Raw genomic sequence first — 13145 nt, 5'->3', positions numbered from 1 at the left:
GGGCATTTTTGTTAATGTTAAAATTTTAAATGAAGGTCCTTTTCTCTCTTTTAAAATGAAGATTAACTGCTGAAGGTCACTATGATATTTATGAAGAACCCATTTCAAACATACTTTTTTCCTTCTAACAGTTTCCTTTTTCCGTGTTCTTGCATGTTCCTTGTCTCTGATTCTGTCTTTTTTTTTTTTTGCTTAGATTCCGCCCCATTTCAGTGTTCCGGGAAGCCAATGAGGATGAGAGTGGCTTCACCTGCTGTGCATTCTCAGCACGGGAGCGGTTCCTGATGCTTGGCACCTGCACTGGGCAGTTGAAGCTCTATAATGTGTTTAGTGGACAGGAAGAGGCCAGCTATAACTGTCACAACTCAGCTATCACACACCTCGAACCTTCTAGGGTAAAGGTTCCTTCTAGGTTGTTCCCAGTCATTCTTCTAGGATAGGTTGGTGAACTATGGGCCGGTGGGCTGGCTGACTAATTGCCTGTATTTGTACATAAAGTTTTATTGGAGCACAGCCATGCTCATACGTTTGTGTATTATCATGGCTGCTTCTGTGCTACAGTGGCAGAGTTGTGTACCATAGTGTCATGAAACACAGACCATATGGCCTGCAGAACCTGAAGTATTCACTCTCTGGCCCTTATGTTTGCCAGTCTTTGTTCTAAGACCTAAAGATAGATTTTTTAAAAAATTTGCTTCAGTTGGAAACAGATTATCAGCTATGACCACAAGAGTTTTTTGTGTATGTCAGAAGGAAATCTCTTAAGTACTGTGAATTTTTAGAAGAACAAGCATTATTTGATTCCAGTGGTGGCTCATAATTTATTAGTATTGTTCTGTGGATGGAATTGACACCTTTGCTGTTTCTAAAAGTCAAGACTGCTAAGATGACAAGGATAATTTTTCTGATTTTAGAGTAAAAGAGGCTCAGCTTTTATTGGGCTTTCTCCTTGAGAAATCTTTAAGAATCCTTAGCTAGAGAGGCTAACACTTGTTTTCAGTTGACTGATATTTCAGATGAAGGAGACAGAAATATGGCCAAATATTAAGGAGGACATCTTTCCAAGCCACCCCCCCTTGGAATTTTTGTTACTAGTTCAGGAGGATGTAATATTCTCTTAAATTTAGTTACTTTTTAGGACATAGGAGGTACATGTTGCTTAAATCCCAGCAGCTTCCGACCATTTCTTGATTCCTGAGAGTATTTCTGTTTTCTTCATAATCCAACAATATTTTCTATGCTTTGATTTTAAAATGCTCATGGCAGGTAGCATTTATATAAACATATGATTACCCACCTTGGGCCTCCCCTCTTCTTTTAGGACGGGTCCTTGCTGCTGACATCTGCTACTTGGAGCCAGCCTCTGTCTGCACTTTGGGGAATGAAATCAGTATTTGATATGAAGTATGTATCTACTTTTACAACCTAGTCTCTCTGTTTTATGATTTACCCTTTTCATCTGATTCTTTGACTCAAAGCCTTTTGGGAAAAAGGAATGCTGTAAGTTATTTTGCTCACTTCTCTTCCTCATCTGTGGTTCATGTTTAACAAGATTTTATCTTTCTTAGTTCCTGGACATTCTCACCCAGTATATACATTCCCATCATACAGTAGACCCTTCACTAATCCGAAATGGCACATCTGTATGTTTTCTCATGTTCACATGTGAAAGTTGCACTCTGTTGGGGCATAATTCAAAGGCACATGTGTCCTTCTAGCCATTTATTTAACCAAGTAGTTCCCGTTAATTACTTTGGATCTGCTTGGACAAAACTGATGGAGGGATTTGCTTTTTAATGTTAAGTGTACAATTTTTTCCTCTTTGGGAACTGAGAATCTTTAGGTGAGTATAGTCAGGCAAGAGGCTGAGGATCGCTTTATTTTCAGTCAGTTGGGTGAGTATGTCCTGAAGGTCAGTTACTTCACTACTTCTGTTGTTTGTTCACAGGCATTCCTTCACAGAAGATCACTATGTCGAGTTCAGTAAGCACTCTCAGGATCGAGTCATAGGCACAAAAGGAGACATTGCCCACGTAAGTACTTAAGAATCCACTGCTTTCAAGCTGATTTGTCCATTTATTCTGAAATCTTCTGGACTGAATGTGAGGACTTAAGTCCTTTGGGCGACAAGAAATTACTCAGTCATAGTGTTTCCAGATGGCATCCAGAAGTGTAATGGGGTAGTTCTAACCTATATGGGAAAAATGTGAAAAGATTGCACATGAACTTAACTTGGCAATTTGAGAACGATTTCAAATAGCACAGCAGATATTTTTAAGCAGTAAGTTTTAGATGAAATAAAGTCCCTGCCTTTATGGACCCTCACTGAGGAGACAGTAAAGAAGCAAATATATGGTATGTCAGGTGGTAAGTGCTGCCAGTGAAAACAAAGCAGGGTAAGAGGCAGAAAGTGCGTGGTGGTGGTGTGGGAGACTTCTTTTTTATCTAGGATAATCATTGTCACTGATTGGATAATGTTTATGTAGCGTCTTGAAGTGTGGGTGTCACTCAGATGTCTGGGGGAATGTGATCTAAGACAGGGAATGACAAGGGAAAAGCCCTTAATTGGGAGGTGGGAGGGAGAAGGGGAGGGTAAGAACTGAGGTCAGTGGCGGGGGAGGTACAGAATACGATGTAGTATCTTGCAGTGTGTTATTTAGGACCTTTGGCTTTTCCTCTGAGTGAGGTGAAGACACTGGAGGGTGAGCAAGAGGGCATGTGACTAGATATAAATTTCCTTAAGTGTGAGTCTGGTTTCTATGAGAGAAGCAAGAGCAGGCTTCCCCGTTAGGAGGATATTGTGCCCACTAACATGTGAGAGCTGCAGTGGGGCTGGGCCCAGGTAGGCGTGGTGGAGGGGATGAGAAGTGATGCTTCTGGGCCCTGGGTTTTGGACACATGAAATGTGTGATTCTCTTAGATTTTCAGATAGGGAATGGATGGTTGAATATACAAATTCAGGGTTCAGGAGAAAAGTCTGTGATGGGAGATATAAACATGGGAGTCATCCACTTGTCAGTATTTTTAGAGCTACAAACTTGGATGAGGTCATTAAGGAGGCTAGAGAAGTAAAGTGAGGACGGAGTCCTGGCATGTGCCAATATTTAGAAGTTGCTGTTATGAGGAGGAATTTGGGAAGGAGACCAAGATAGTGGCCAGTTAGGCAGCAGGAGATCCCGGGAAAAACATGTGCCCTAGAAGGTAAGGGTACTCAAAAACTTCCGATTGATCTTCTGGGTCAGAAACTGCTGATGGAGTGCATAAGATGAAAATTGAGAGATGACCTTTGACTTGGTTACGGGGTGGTCATTGTTAAGCCCTGTCAGGAGCTAGTTTGTGTACTGGAATGAAAACTGATTAGACTCGGTTCATGAGAGAACAGGAGAAAAGTGGAGACACTGAGTATAGATAAGTCTTTTGCTGAAGTGTTTTGCTGAAAAAGTAAGGTAGAAAAGTGGGGGTAGTAGCTTAAGGTGGAGGATATGGGGTGGTGAAAGGGTTTTCCCCAAACTTCTCATTTGAAAATGTTAAAATATGTAGAAAAGTTGAAATAGTAGTACATATAACTATCACCTAGATTGATCAGTTTAATATTTTGCTGTATTTTCTTTCTGTGTAAATGTGTGTTTTTCTGAATCACTGAAAGTAAGTTGCAAACATTGTGACAGTTTATCCCTAAGTCTCATAGCATGTATATCCTAGCAGTAATGACATTTTATTGCATAATCACACTGTTATCAAATATAAGAAATTCATAGTAATTCCCAAATACCATCTAATACCATTCCATACTCAGTTTTCCCAATTGTTCTCTGATATGTTTGGTTTCAAATGTTTTGTTTTGTTTTTTTGAACCAGGATCCAGCCAAGATTCACATATTGCATTTGATTGTTATGTCTCACTAATATTTTAAAGCCAAGAACCATTTCTTCAGTTTTCATGACATTGACTTTTGAAGAGACCAGGCTAGTTGTCTTGTCCCATGATCTGGATTGTTTGTTTCCTTGTGGTGTCTCCTTATTTGTTCCTCTGTTAAAGGAGGATTTTTTTTTTTTAAAGATTGGAAATATTACAGCATGTCTGTAAGCTGATGGGATAGATCTGGTCTCTGCATGGGTTGCACATTGTAGACTTTGGAATTGTTACTATTGTAGGGCTAAACTGGTATATTGGGAGAGTTTAAGGAGAAAAATATATTTCATTGATGCCTTTCTCCAAAAAGTAACCTGTAAGAGTATTCTATGGATAACCGTTGGTTAATCCATATGGAGAATTTCTCATTTTCAATCTTAGAAATATTTTTTTTTTCTTGAAAGGGGGACTGGGAAGAAGAGGATTTTCTTATCCCTGTTACAGTCTTAGCTTCTCATTTTCTTACTTGTGGGAAAGAGACTTTTCAAACCCTGAATGGAAAGCACAGCACATAAACTTTGCTTGGATGTGTGTGGCCTTCCTACTTTCCAGTTATTTTCCAGTATTAGGGCTTTTATAATTTTGATGGGATTTGGAAAGTGTGGGAAAGATACTTAACACAGCTTCTGTTTGAATTTGTCAACGGATGGATTGGTCTGACTTTTCTCTTCCCACCCCTTCTTCTCTAAAGATTTATGATATTCAGACTGGCAACAAGCTGTTGACTCTGTTTAACCCAGATCTTGCCAACAACTACAAGAGGAACTGTGCCACCTTTAATCCTACAGATGATCTTGTCTTAAATGATGGCGTCCTTTGGGATGTCCGCTCTGCGCAGGCCATCCACAAGTTTGACAAGTTCAACATGAACATCAGTGGAGTTTTCCATCCGAATGGGCTGGAGGTCATCATTAATACTGAGATTGTATCCTTTACACCCATGTCTCACTTTCCATTTGTTATCTAGTTTGTAATGCAGAAATAATTTATCTTTCTACCAATACCTAGTTGAAGTAACCACAGAGGTAATAACCTGGTGCCTCTCCTTTGGTTTCAAGTGTCATTGAATCTCCAGTGGATTCTTGTTGATTTTGGTAATTATTGATGATTCTTACTAGCATGTTTTCTTTATGTTGGGAAGAATGACCAGATTTCTGCCTCCCACTTCCCCAAGTATCAAATTGAGTTTTATCTATCTTCAGAAGAATTTTGCTTTTACTCTATAGAAATCGATTGCTATACATAAGAGTGAAATGAAGCACTGCTGATAAGAGAAGGGGAACTCATGTGGCTTTCATGTATGTGAGGATATCGTTTTACCTTGATCTCATTGACTTATAAATCATTAATAAGAAGGAGGAGAAAAGTGGTGTTTCAGAATTTCCTCCAAGAGGTTAGATAAGAAGTTTTGGGTAAAATAGTTTTCCTTGACCACTCCCCTCCTAGTGGGACCTTCGTACTTTCCATCTTTTACACACAGTTCCTGCACTGGATCAGTGTCGTGTGGTGTTCAACCACACGGGGACAGTGATGTATGGAGGTAATAAACGTTTTATTTTTCATGATTTTCTCTTTCTTCTCTCCTCTCCCCTCACTTAATTGGATACTTCCTATTAAGAAGTCTCTCAAGATAATAGCATAAATGATAACAAAATTTGTTGATGAAAACAATGTTGATTTAGGGTGCAAGGTGACTGGCTTTGAAGATAACAAGTAAATCTTGTATACAGAGAAATTTCATGCAGTGATTTCCCATATGTTATCATTATGAATGTAAAGAAAAACCTTTGCATTTTTTGTCTTGGGATTTTGTAAGCTTTCAGCTTTAACTGTTGCAGGAGGTTCAGGATATTGTTTGGATTTGCAAGGAGAGGATGCTTTGAGAGGAACTAACTAGATGCAGAGTGAATTTACTACAGGGAAACTCACTGAAGTCTCAAGATTTCAGTGAAAATTAGTATCTACAGTTGTGAATGGGGGATGTTTCTGATTCTAATAGTGTTTTGTTCCCCTGCCCCATTTCCCCTTTTCCTCCCAACTAGCTATGCTGCAGGCAGATGATGAAGAAGACTTAATGGAAGAGAGGATGAAAAGCCCTTTTGGGTCATCCTTCCGAACATTTAATGCAACTGACTACAAACCTATAGGTAAGCATGAAGGGGCAGACATTGGTCATTTTGCCATGTATTGGTGCTCCTTTTCTAAGATCCTCCATTTTCTGAGAGGATTATAATTTTTCACTGAAAAGCAGAGGAGTTATGGAAATGTTTATGAACAATCAACTTGAATTCCTCTAACAGAAAAGCTGGTTTTAAGATCACAGCAGTAGTCCAATCCCGAGTCTTGTCACATTCTGTTTTCCAGCGACCATTGATGTGAAACGGAACATCTTTGACCTATGCACAGACACCAAAGACTGTTATCTTGCTGTCATTGAGGTAAAGGGAGTTAGCAGAAACCCTGCTGTTCTATTGTGATGTTTAAGATCATTTCCAATTTGTAATCCAGGTATTGTCTGATAGAAGATGTGTTCTCAAGTTGATGCATTCCTGATGGTAGATTATTGATAACCCACTCATTTCATGGACAGATATATTGTATAAGAGAAGTAGTAGGAAAATCCCAGTATTTTCCAGCATAGAGAGTTCCATCTCCTATTATCCTGGACTCACACTGTCATTCCTTTATTTTAGAGGAGTCTGGATCTCTCGCCAGAGCATCTTTGCAACAGGTTTGCTCCAGGGATGGTGGTCTCTTTTATCCTTCTCTGCCCAAGCCTTCTCATTCTGTTTTTCTTTTCCTCTTTGTATCCTAGGTGTAACATTTTTAGAGTCAGTTCAAGAATTTTGGTTATCAGAAGCTTTGATAGTTACAGGGTCATGGTATGTGAGTGCCAGGCATAGTTGAGGCATGGATGTGGGCCTTCTGAAAACTAACTGCCCCTTGTGGACTGGGTGTTCTATTTCAGAACCAAGGCAGCATAGATTCTCTGAACATGGACACAGTATGCAGGCTGTATGAAGTGGGCAGGCAGCGTCTGGCAGAGGATGAAGATGAAGAGGAGGACCAGGTCAGTGGTCTTTGAAATTTCTTCCTTCTAAATAATGCTTTATAGAGATTATGCTCTTCTGCTTTTTGCTATCAGGTTTTTTTTATTTGTTTGTTTGTTTGTTTGTTTAAGTTTTTGCTGTAGGGGTGTTTGCTACCATTTGGCATATTTTGAAGGCCCTTGATGACTAAAACTCAGAAGGAAGCAGATCTTGTTATTACAAAACTTTTAACCAGTACCTGATGGTCCTTGAGTTCCATTTATAGATTGATTTGCAGTTCAGCAATCTCTGATTTTGTTTTAGAGATTTCCTTTAACTCGCCCTCAGTATCAGTGCCCTGTCTGGCTTCTGGATAAGCGGACTGCCATTTTCCCAATGTCAATACAAAACAGAGAAGTCACTCTGCTGGGATAGGTCATAGAAATGGCTTAACCTTTTAAAGTTCTGGTTTGCATTTTCTCGCTTTTATGGCATAATCTATTTTTAGAACAATAGAATGAGTTTATAGATACAGGGAAGATATTGATGCTTTTGAGAAATTAAACATTTATAAAAGGTGAGTAGATGGTATCAATGTCCCAGTCTTAGCTTTTCCTTTCTCATAGGGAAGTTTAATTTACGATCATGTTATGCTAGGTGCTGACCTGTGTGGTGTGTCAGTTGATGTCAGTTATGAAGTGTTTCTCAAACTTACGAGTTTCAGCAGATCTTTACTGCCTACTAGGCTCACATTACATTCTCTTTCCAAGCATATACCCTTAGCCTGATTCTTCAGACAAATCTGAGAAATATTAATTGCTGAGTAATGTAAAATTGAAAATGAATGACTGGGTTTTTTACTTTCTTGTTGCAGATAATAAAGCAGATAATGTGTCCTTTTTCCAGATCTTGGATTCAGTTCTGTTTCTTTCCTTTGCTATGGTATTGCTTAGTCTTGGTGCTTTGTCTCCTCTTTAAGGGCACAGAGGCGTTCTTAAGGGCACAGAGGCGTTCTGGGTGAGAGCAGGGGCCACCATAAGACAAGAGGAGGCGCACTTTCTTCTGTTTGCTCTGCCATCACTGTCTGATTCTCATCCCTCAGCTACTCTTTGGTGAATCATGCTAGTGCTTAGGGCTAATGGAATAGCATCCTTCCCAAGCAGCTTGTACTTAAGATTGAGAATAATTTGTGAGAGCAAACATTTTGAAAGTGGTAATTTTAAAGTGGTTTTTTTTTTTTTTTCCTGATGCAAGTGTAATACTATGGGCCACTTTCTGATAGGGCTTAGTACTAACTAAGCAAGGGCGTTTTGTTGCGCCAGTTTGAGATTTAGGTATGTGTTCCACTGTTGGGCTTCATAGGTTAAGAACCTGTGCTTTGTTCTCTAAATTGAATCCTTGAGTTCTCTGTCACTTGGGATCATCAAGCTAAAACAGACTCACTTTACAATCCATTGTGTGAGCTCTCTTGATCTCTGTCTCTGGTGGAATGTTCTAGCTGGCTAAGCATGAATTTTACTATAGCTCAGAGATAATTCATAATCCCAAGAAATGGGTTTCTGAGCAGAATGGGGAAAGGGGGCTTGTATGTGTTTGGAGTTAGTAGTCACTGTGGGATTGGAGCACAGCCTTCTTTAGGACTTGCTTCTTAACCCAGAGGGACTGTGCACCAGTGCTTCCTCTGAGGGAAGCCCTCTTAGGGAAGGGCAGTTTGTCAGCCCTACCTTTCCTCTCCCTTTGCCCACAGATGAAGATAGTCATGATCCTTGTTGGATACCATGGGAATATTATTTTATAAAGCACTTTACTGAAAATGACATCCTCAGTACAATACTTTTTGCTTTTTCTGGAATAGATTATTTTTTTTTAGAGCAGTTTTAGGTTCACAGCAAAATTGAGCAGAAGGTACAGAGATTTCCCATAAATGCCCTGACCCCAGAGGCATAGCCTCCCCCATTATCAGCATCCCACACCACAGTAGTACATTTGTTACAACTGATGAACCTACATTGACACATCATTATCACCCAGAGTCCATAGTTTACATTAGGGTTCACTCTTGATAGTGTACATTCTTCACGTTTGGACAGAAGTATGGTACCTCTGTTGTAGTACCATACATAGTAGTTTCACTGCTCTCATCCTCTGTGCTCCACTGGTTCATTCTTCCCTGCCCCAGCCCCTGACAACCACTGATATTTTTACTGTTCCATAGCTTTGCTTTTTCCAGAGTGTCACATAGTTGGAATCACACAGTATAAGCCTTTTCAGATTGGCTTCTTTCATTTAGTAATATGCATTTAGATTTGTTCTTTATCTTTTCATGACTTGATAGTTCATTTCATTTTAATGCTGAATAAATAGTTCATTGTTTGGATGTACCACAGTTTATTCATTCACATACTGAACATCTTGCAATTTTGAATAGTTTTGGCAATTATGTTTTGGCATAATTTGAATAAAGTTTTGGCAAATAAGTATAAAGCTCCTGGAGGGTGTGCAAGAAAGGGAACCCTCCTATACTTTGGTGGGAATGTGAATTGGTACAGCCACTATGGAAAATAGTATGGCGGTTCCTTAAAAAACTAAAAATAGAGTTGCCGTATGATCCAGCAATTTCATTCCTGGGCATATATCCAGAGAAAACTCTAATTTGGAAATATACATGCACCCCTGTGTTCATAGCAGCACTATTTACAATAGTCAAGACATGGAAGCAACCTAAGTGTTCATTGACAGATGAATGGATGAAGATGTGGTGTGTGTGTGTGTGTGTATATATATATGGAATATATATATTCCACACAATGGAATACTACTCAGCCATAAAAAGAGTGAAGTAATGCCATTTGCAGCAACATGGATAGACCTAGAGATTATCATATTAAGTGAAGTAAGTCAGGAAGAGAAAGACAGATACTGTATAACGCAAATGAACTTATTTACAGAACATAAACAGACTCACAGACATGAAAAATAAACTTATGATTTCCAAAGGGGAGATAGCGTGAGGGAGGGGTAAATTAGCTGTTTGGGATTAGCAGATACAAACTATTATATGTAAAACAGATAAAACAATGAGGCCCTACTGTATCACGTAGGGAACTATATTCAGTATGCTGTAATGACCTATAATGGAAAAGAATTTGAAAAAGAATATATATATTCAAAGTGAATCACTTTGCTATACACCAGAAAGACAACATTGTAAATCAACTATAATTCAATTAAAAAAAAAAAGAATAAAAGCTCCTGTATCAACTATACCTCAAAAAAAGACAAAAAACCCACACATTGTGCACCTTAAACTTACACAATGTTATATGTCAGTTGTATCTCAGAAAAATAAAACTCAGATTACCTATTTAAAAAAAAGAATAAAACTCCTGTAAACATCCATGTGCAGGTTTTTGCGTGGACATCAGTTTTCAGATCCTCTGTGTAAATACCAAGGAGTGTGATTATTGGATCATACAGTAAGAGTTATGTTTAATTTTGTAAGAAACTGCCAAACTGTACCAAAGTGGCTGTACGATTTTGCATTTCTGCCATCAGTGAATAAGAGTTTCTGTTGCTCCATGATCTTTCCTGCATTAGGTGCTGTCAGTGTTTTGGATTTTGGCCATTTTAATAGGTATGTAGTGGTTTCTCACTATTTGCTTAATTAAAAAATTAGTAGACACTTATTCCTTCGGTTGAACAACCGCTATACATAGTCAGAATATGTGGTTTAAGACTTTTAAAATTTTGGGGTGGGGGGAGGTTATTAGGTTATTTATTTATATTTATTTTAATGGAGGTACTGGGGATTGAACCCAGGACATTGTGCATGTTAAGCATGCGCTCTACCGCTGAGCTATACCCTCCTCCCAAACTTTTTTGAATAGAAAGAAATTTAAGTCTTGCAGTTGTGAGTCTGCTACAAATGTTTTCTGAAAACTATATAACTGAGCCTTTTGAGACTCCTCCTCATGGCTGGCTGCTACCAGACCAAAAGGAAGGAGTCTTTCTCCCACAATCTTTTTTGAACTTCTCCCCTACTTCAGGAAGCTTCTTTCCAGTGGAAGACTCTTTCATTTTATTTTACATTTTCCTGATGACATATGATGTGGAGTATCTTTCCATATGCTTATTTGTCATCTGTTTATCTTCTTTGGCCCATTTTAAAATTGGATTGCTTGTGTTTTTACTAAGTTTGAAGGGCTCTTTGAATATTTTGCCTAACTGATATCTTTGGATATGTCATTTGCAAATATTTTCTCCTAGTCTGTGGTTTGTCTTCGCATTCTCTTGACAGTGTCTTTCACAGAGTAGAAGTTTTTATTTTAATGAAGTCCAGCTTCTCAGTCATTTATGTCACACATTATGCTTTTGGGGTTGCATCTAAAAAGTTATCACCAAACCCGAGGTCATCTAGATTTTCCCCTATACTGTATCTTCTAGGAGTTTTATAGCTTTGCATTTTACATTGAGGCCTGTGATCCATTTTGAGTTAATTTTTGTGAAGGGTGTAAGATCTGTGTCTAGATTCATTTTTTTGCATGTAGATGTCCATTTGTTTAAACATCTATTGTTAAAAGACTTTTTCTCATCATACTACCTGTGCTCCTTTGTAAAAGATTCAGTTGGCTATATTTGGGTCTATTTCTGGTTCTCTGTTCTGTTCCATTGATCTGTTTGTTCTTTCTCCAATACCACACTGTTTTGATTCTGTAGCTTTACAGTGAATTTTAAAGTTGAGTAGTGTCAGTCCTCCACCTTTGTTCTCCTTCAATATTGTGTTGGCTATTCTGGGGCGTTTGCCTTTGCATATAAACTTTTGAATCAGTTTGTTGATATCCACAAAATACCTTTCTACTTGGTTGTGGTGTATTATTATTTTTATATATTGTGGGATTTAATTTGCTAAAGTTTTGTTCAGGATTTTTACATCTGAGTTCATAAGAAATACTGATCTGTAGTTTTGTTTCTTGCCATGTTTTTGGCTTTGGTATTAGGGTAATGCTGGCTTCGCAGACTGAGTTAGGAATTACTCAGTCTGCTTCTGTCTTCTAGAAGAGAAATTTTAAAGAAATGATATAATTTCTTTTTGAAGTGTTTGGTAGAATTTGGAGTTAACTCAGTTTTCCCAAGTCTCTCCCATGTATACATGTTATTAAACTTCTGTTTGATTTTCTCGTTAAAAAAAAAAAATAGAATTCAGCATGAACCGATGAGGGCCTGGTGCTTTCTGTTTTGGAAGGCTATTAGTTATTGAACATTTCTTGCAAAGCAGGTTTACTGGCAACACATTCTCTGTTTTTGTGTGACTGAAAAAGTATTTCTTCACTTTTTTTGGGGTATATTTTTACTGAAGTATAGTCAGTTTACAATGTTGTGTCAATTTCTGGTGTATATTATGATGCTTCGGTCATATATGAACATACATATACTCATTTTTATATTCTTTTTCACCATAAGTTACTACAAGATGCTGAATATAGTTCCCTGTGCTCTACAGTATAAACTTGTTGTTCTCCTTCAAGTATCCTTGTTGAAGGATACTTTTATAGGGCACAGAATTATAGGTTAGCAGTTTTTGTCTCTCAACATTTAAAATATTCCTCTCCACTCTCTTCTTGCTTTCATAGTTTCTGAGGAGACGTGGGATGTAATTTTTTTCTTTGTTCTGTTATAGGTAAGGTGTTTTCCCCACTCTGGCTTCTTTAGGATTTTTTCCTTATCTTTGATTTTCTGTAGTTTGAAAATTATGTGACTAGGTATGAATTTGGGGGACATTTATCTTGCTCAGTGTCCTCAGAGCTTCCTGGATCTGTGATTTGGTGTTTGACATTAATTTGGGGGATATTTTCAGTCATTATTATTTCAAATACTTTTTTCTGTTCCTTTTTTTCCTTCTCCTAGAATCCCCATTACACGTATGTTACACCTTTTGTAGTTATAGCACAGTTGATATTGGATGTTGTTCTGTGTTTTCAGTCTTCGTTCTCTTTGCTTTTTGGTTGTGGTGGTATATATTGAGATATCCTCACGCTCAGATTCTTTCCCTAGCAGTGTCCAGTCTACTAATAAAGCCCGTCAAAAGCACTCTTCATTTCTATTATGGTATTTTTGATTGGTAACATTTCTTTTTGGTTCTTTCTAGAATTTCCAGCTCTCTGCTTCCATTGCCTGTCTCTTGTATGCTGTCTGCTTTATCTATG

At 38.2% G+C, this 13145-nt stretch overlaps 1 protein-coding gene across 7 annotated transcripts in view; it reads left to right on the top strand.

The window, feature by feature from the left end:
* The window catches only part of DCAF1 (DDB1 and CUL4 associated factor 1), a 73265-nt gene that overhangs the window by 46089 nt on the left and 14031 nt on the right, over positions 1–13145 (top strand). For all 7 annotated transcript variants that reach the window (XM_072941361.1, XM_072941358.1, XM_072941363.1 and 4 more), the window contains 8 exons: positions 197–395; positions 1322–1404; positions 1949–2033; positions 4605–4838; positions 5360–5453; positions 5956–6060; positions 6278–6351; positions 6882–6983. In XM_072941361.1, coding sequence (XP_072797462.1) covers positions 197–395; positions 1322–1404; positions 1949–2033; positions 4605–4838; positions 5360–5453; positions 5956–6060; positions 6278–6351; positions 6882–6983 — 976 coding nt within the window. The remainder of the gene's footprint in view (positions 1–196; positions 396–1321; positions 1405–1948; positions 2034–4604; positions 4839–5359; positions 5454–5955; positions 6061–6277; positions 6352–6881; positions 6984–13145) is intronic.

Source organism: Vicugna pacos, chromosome 17 (assembly GCF_048564905.1).
Source record: "Vicugna pacos chromosome 17, VicPac4, whole genome shotgun sequence".
Taxonomy (NCBI): Eukaryota; Metazoa; Chordata; class Mammalia; order Artiodactyla; family Camelidae; genus Vicugna; species Vicugna pacos.
This window is presented reverse-complemented; position numbering and strand designations above follow the sequence as displayed.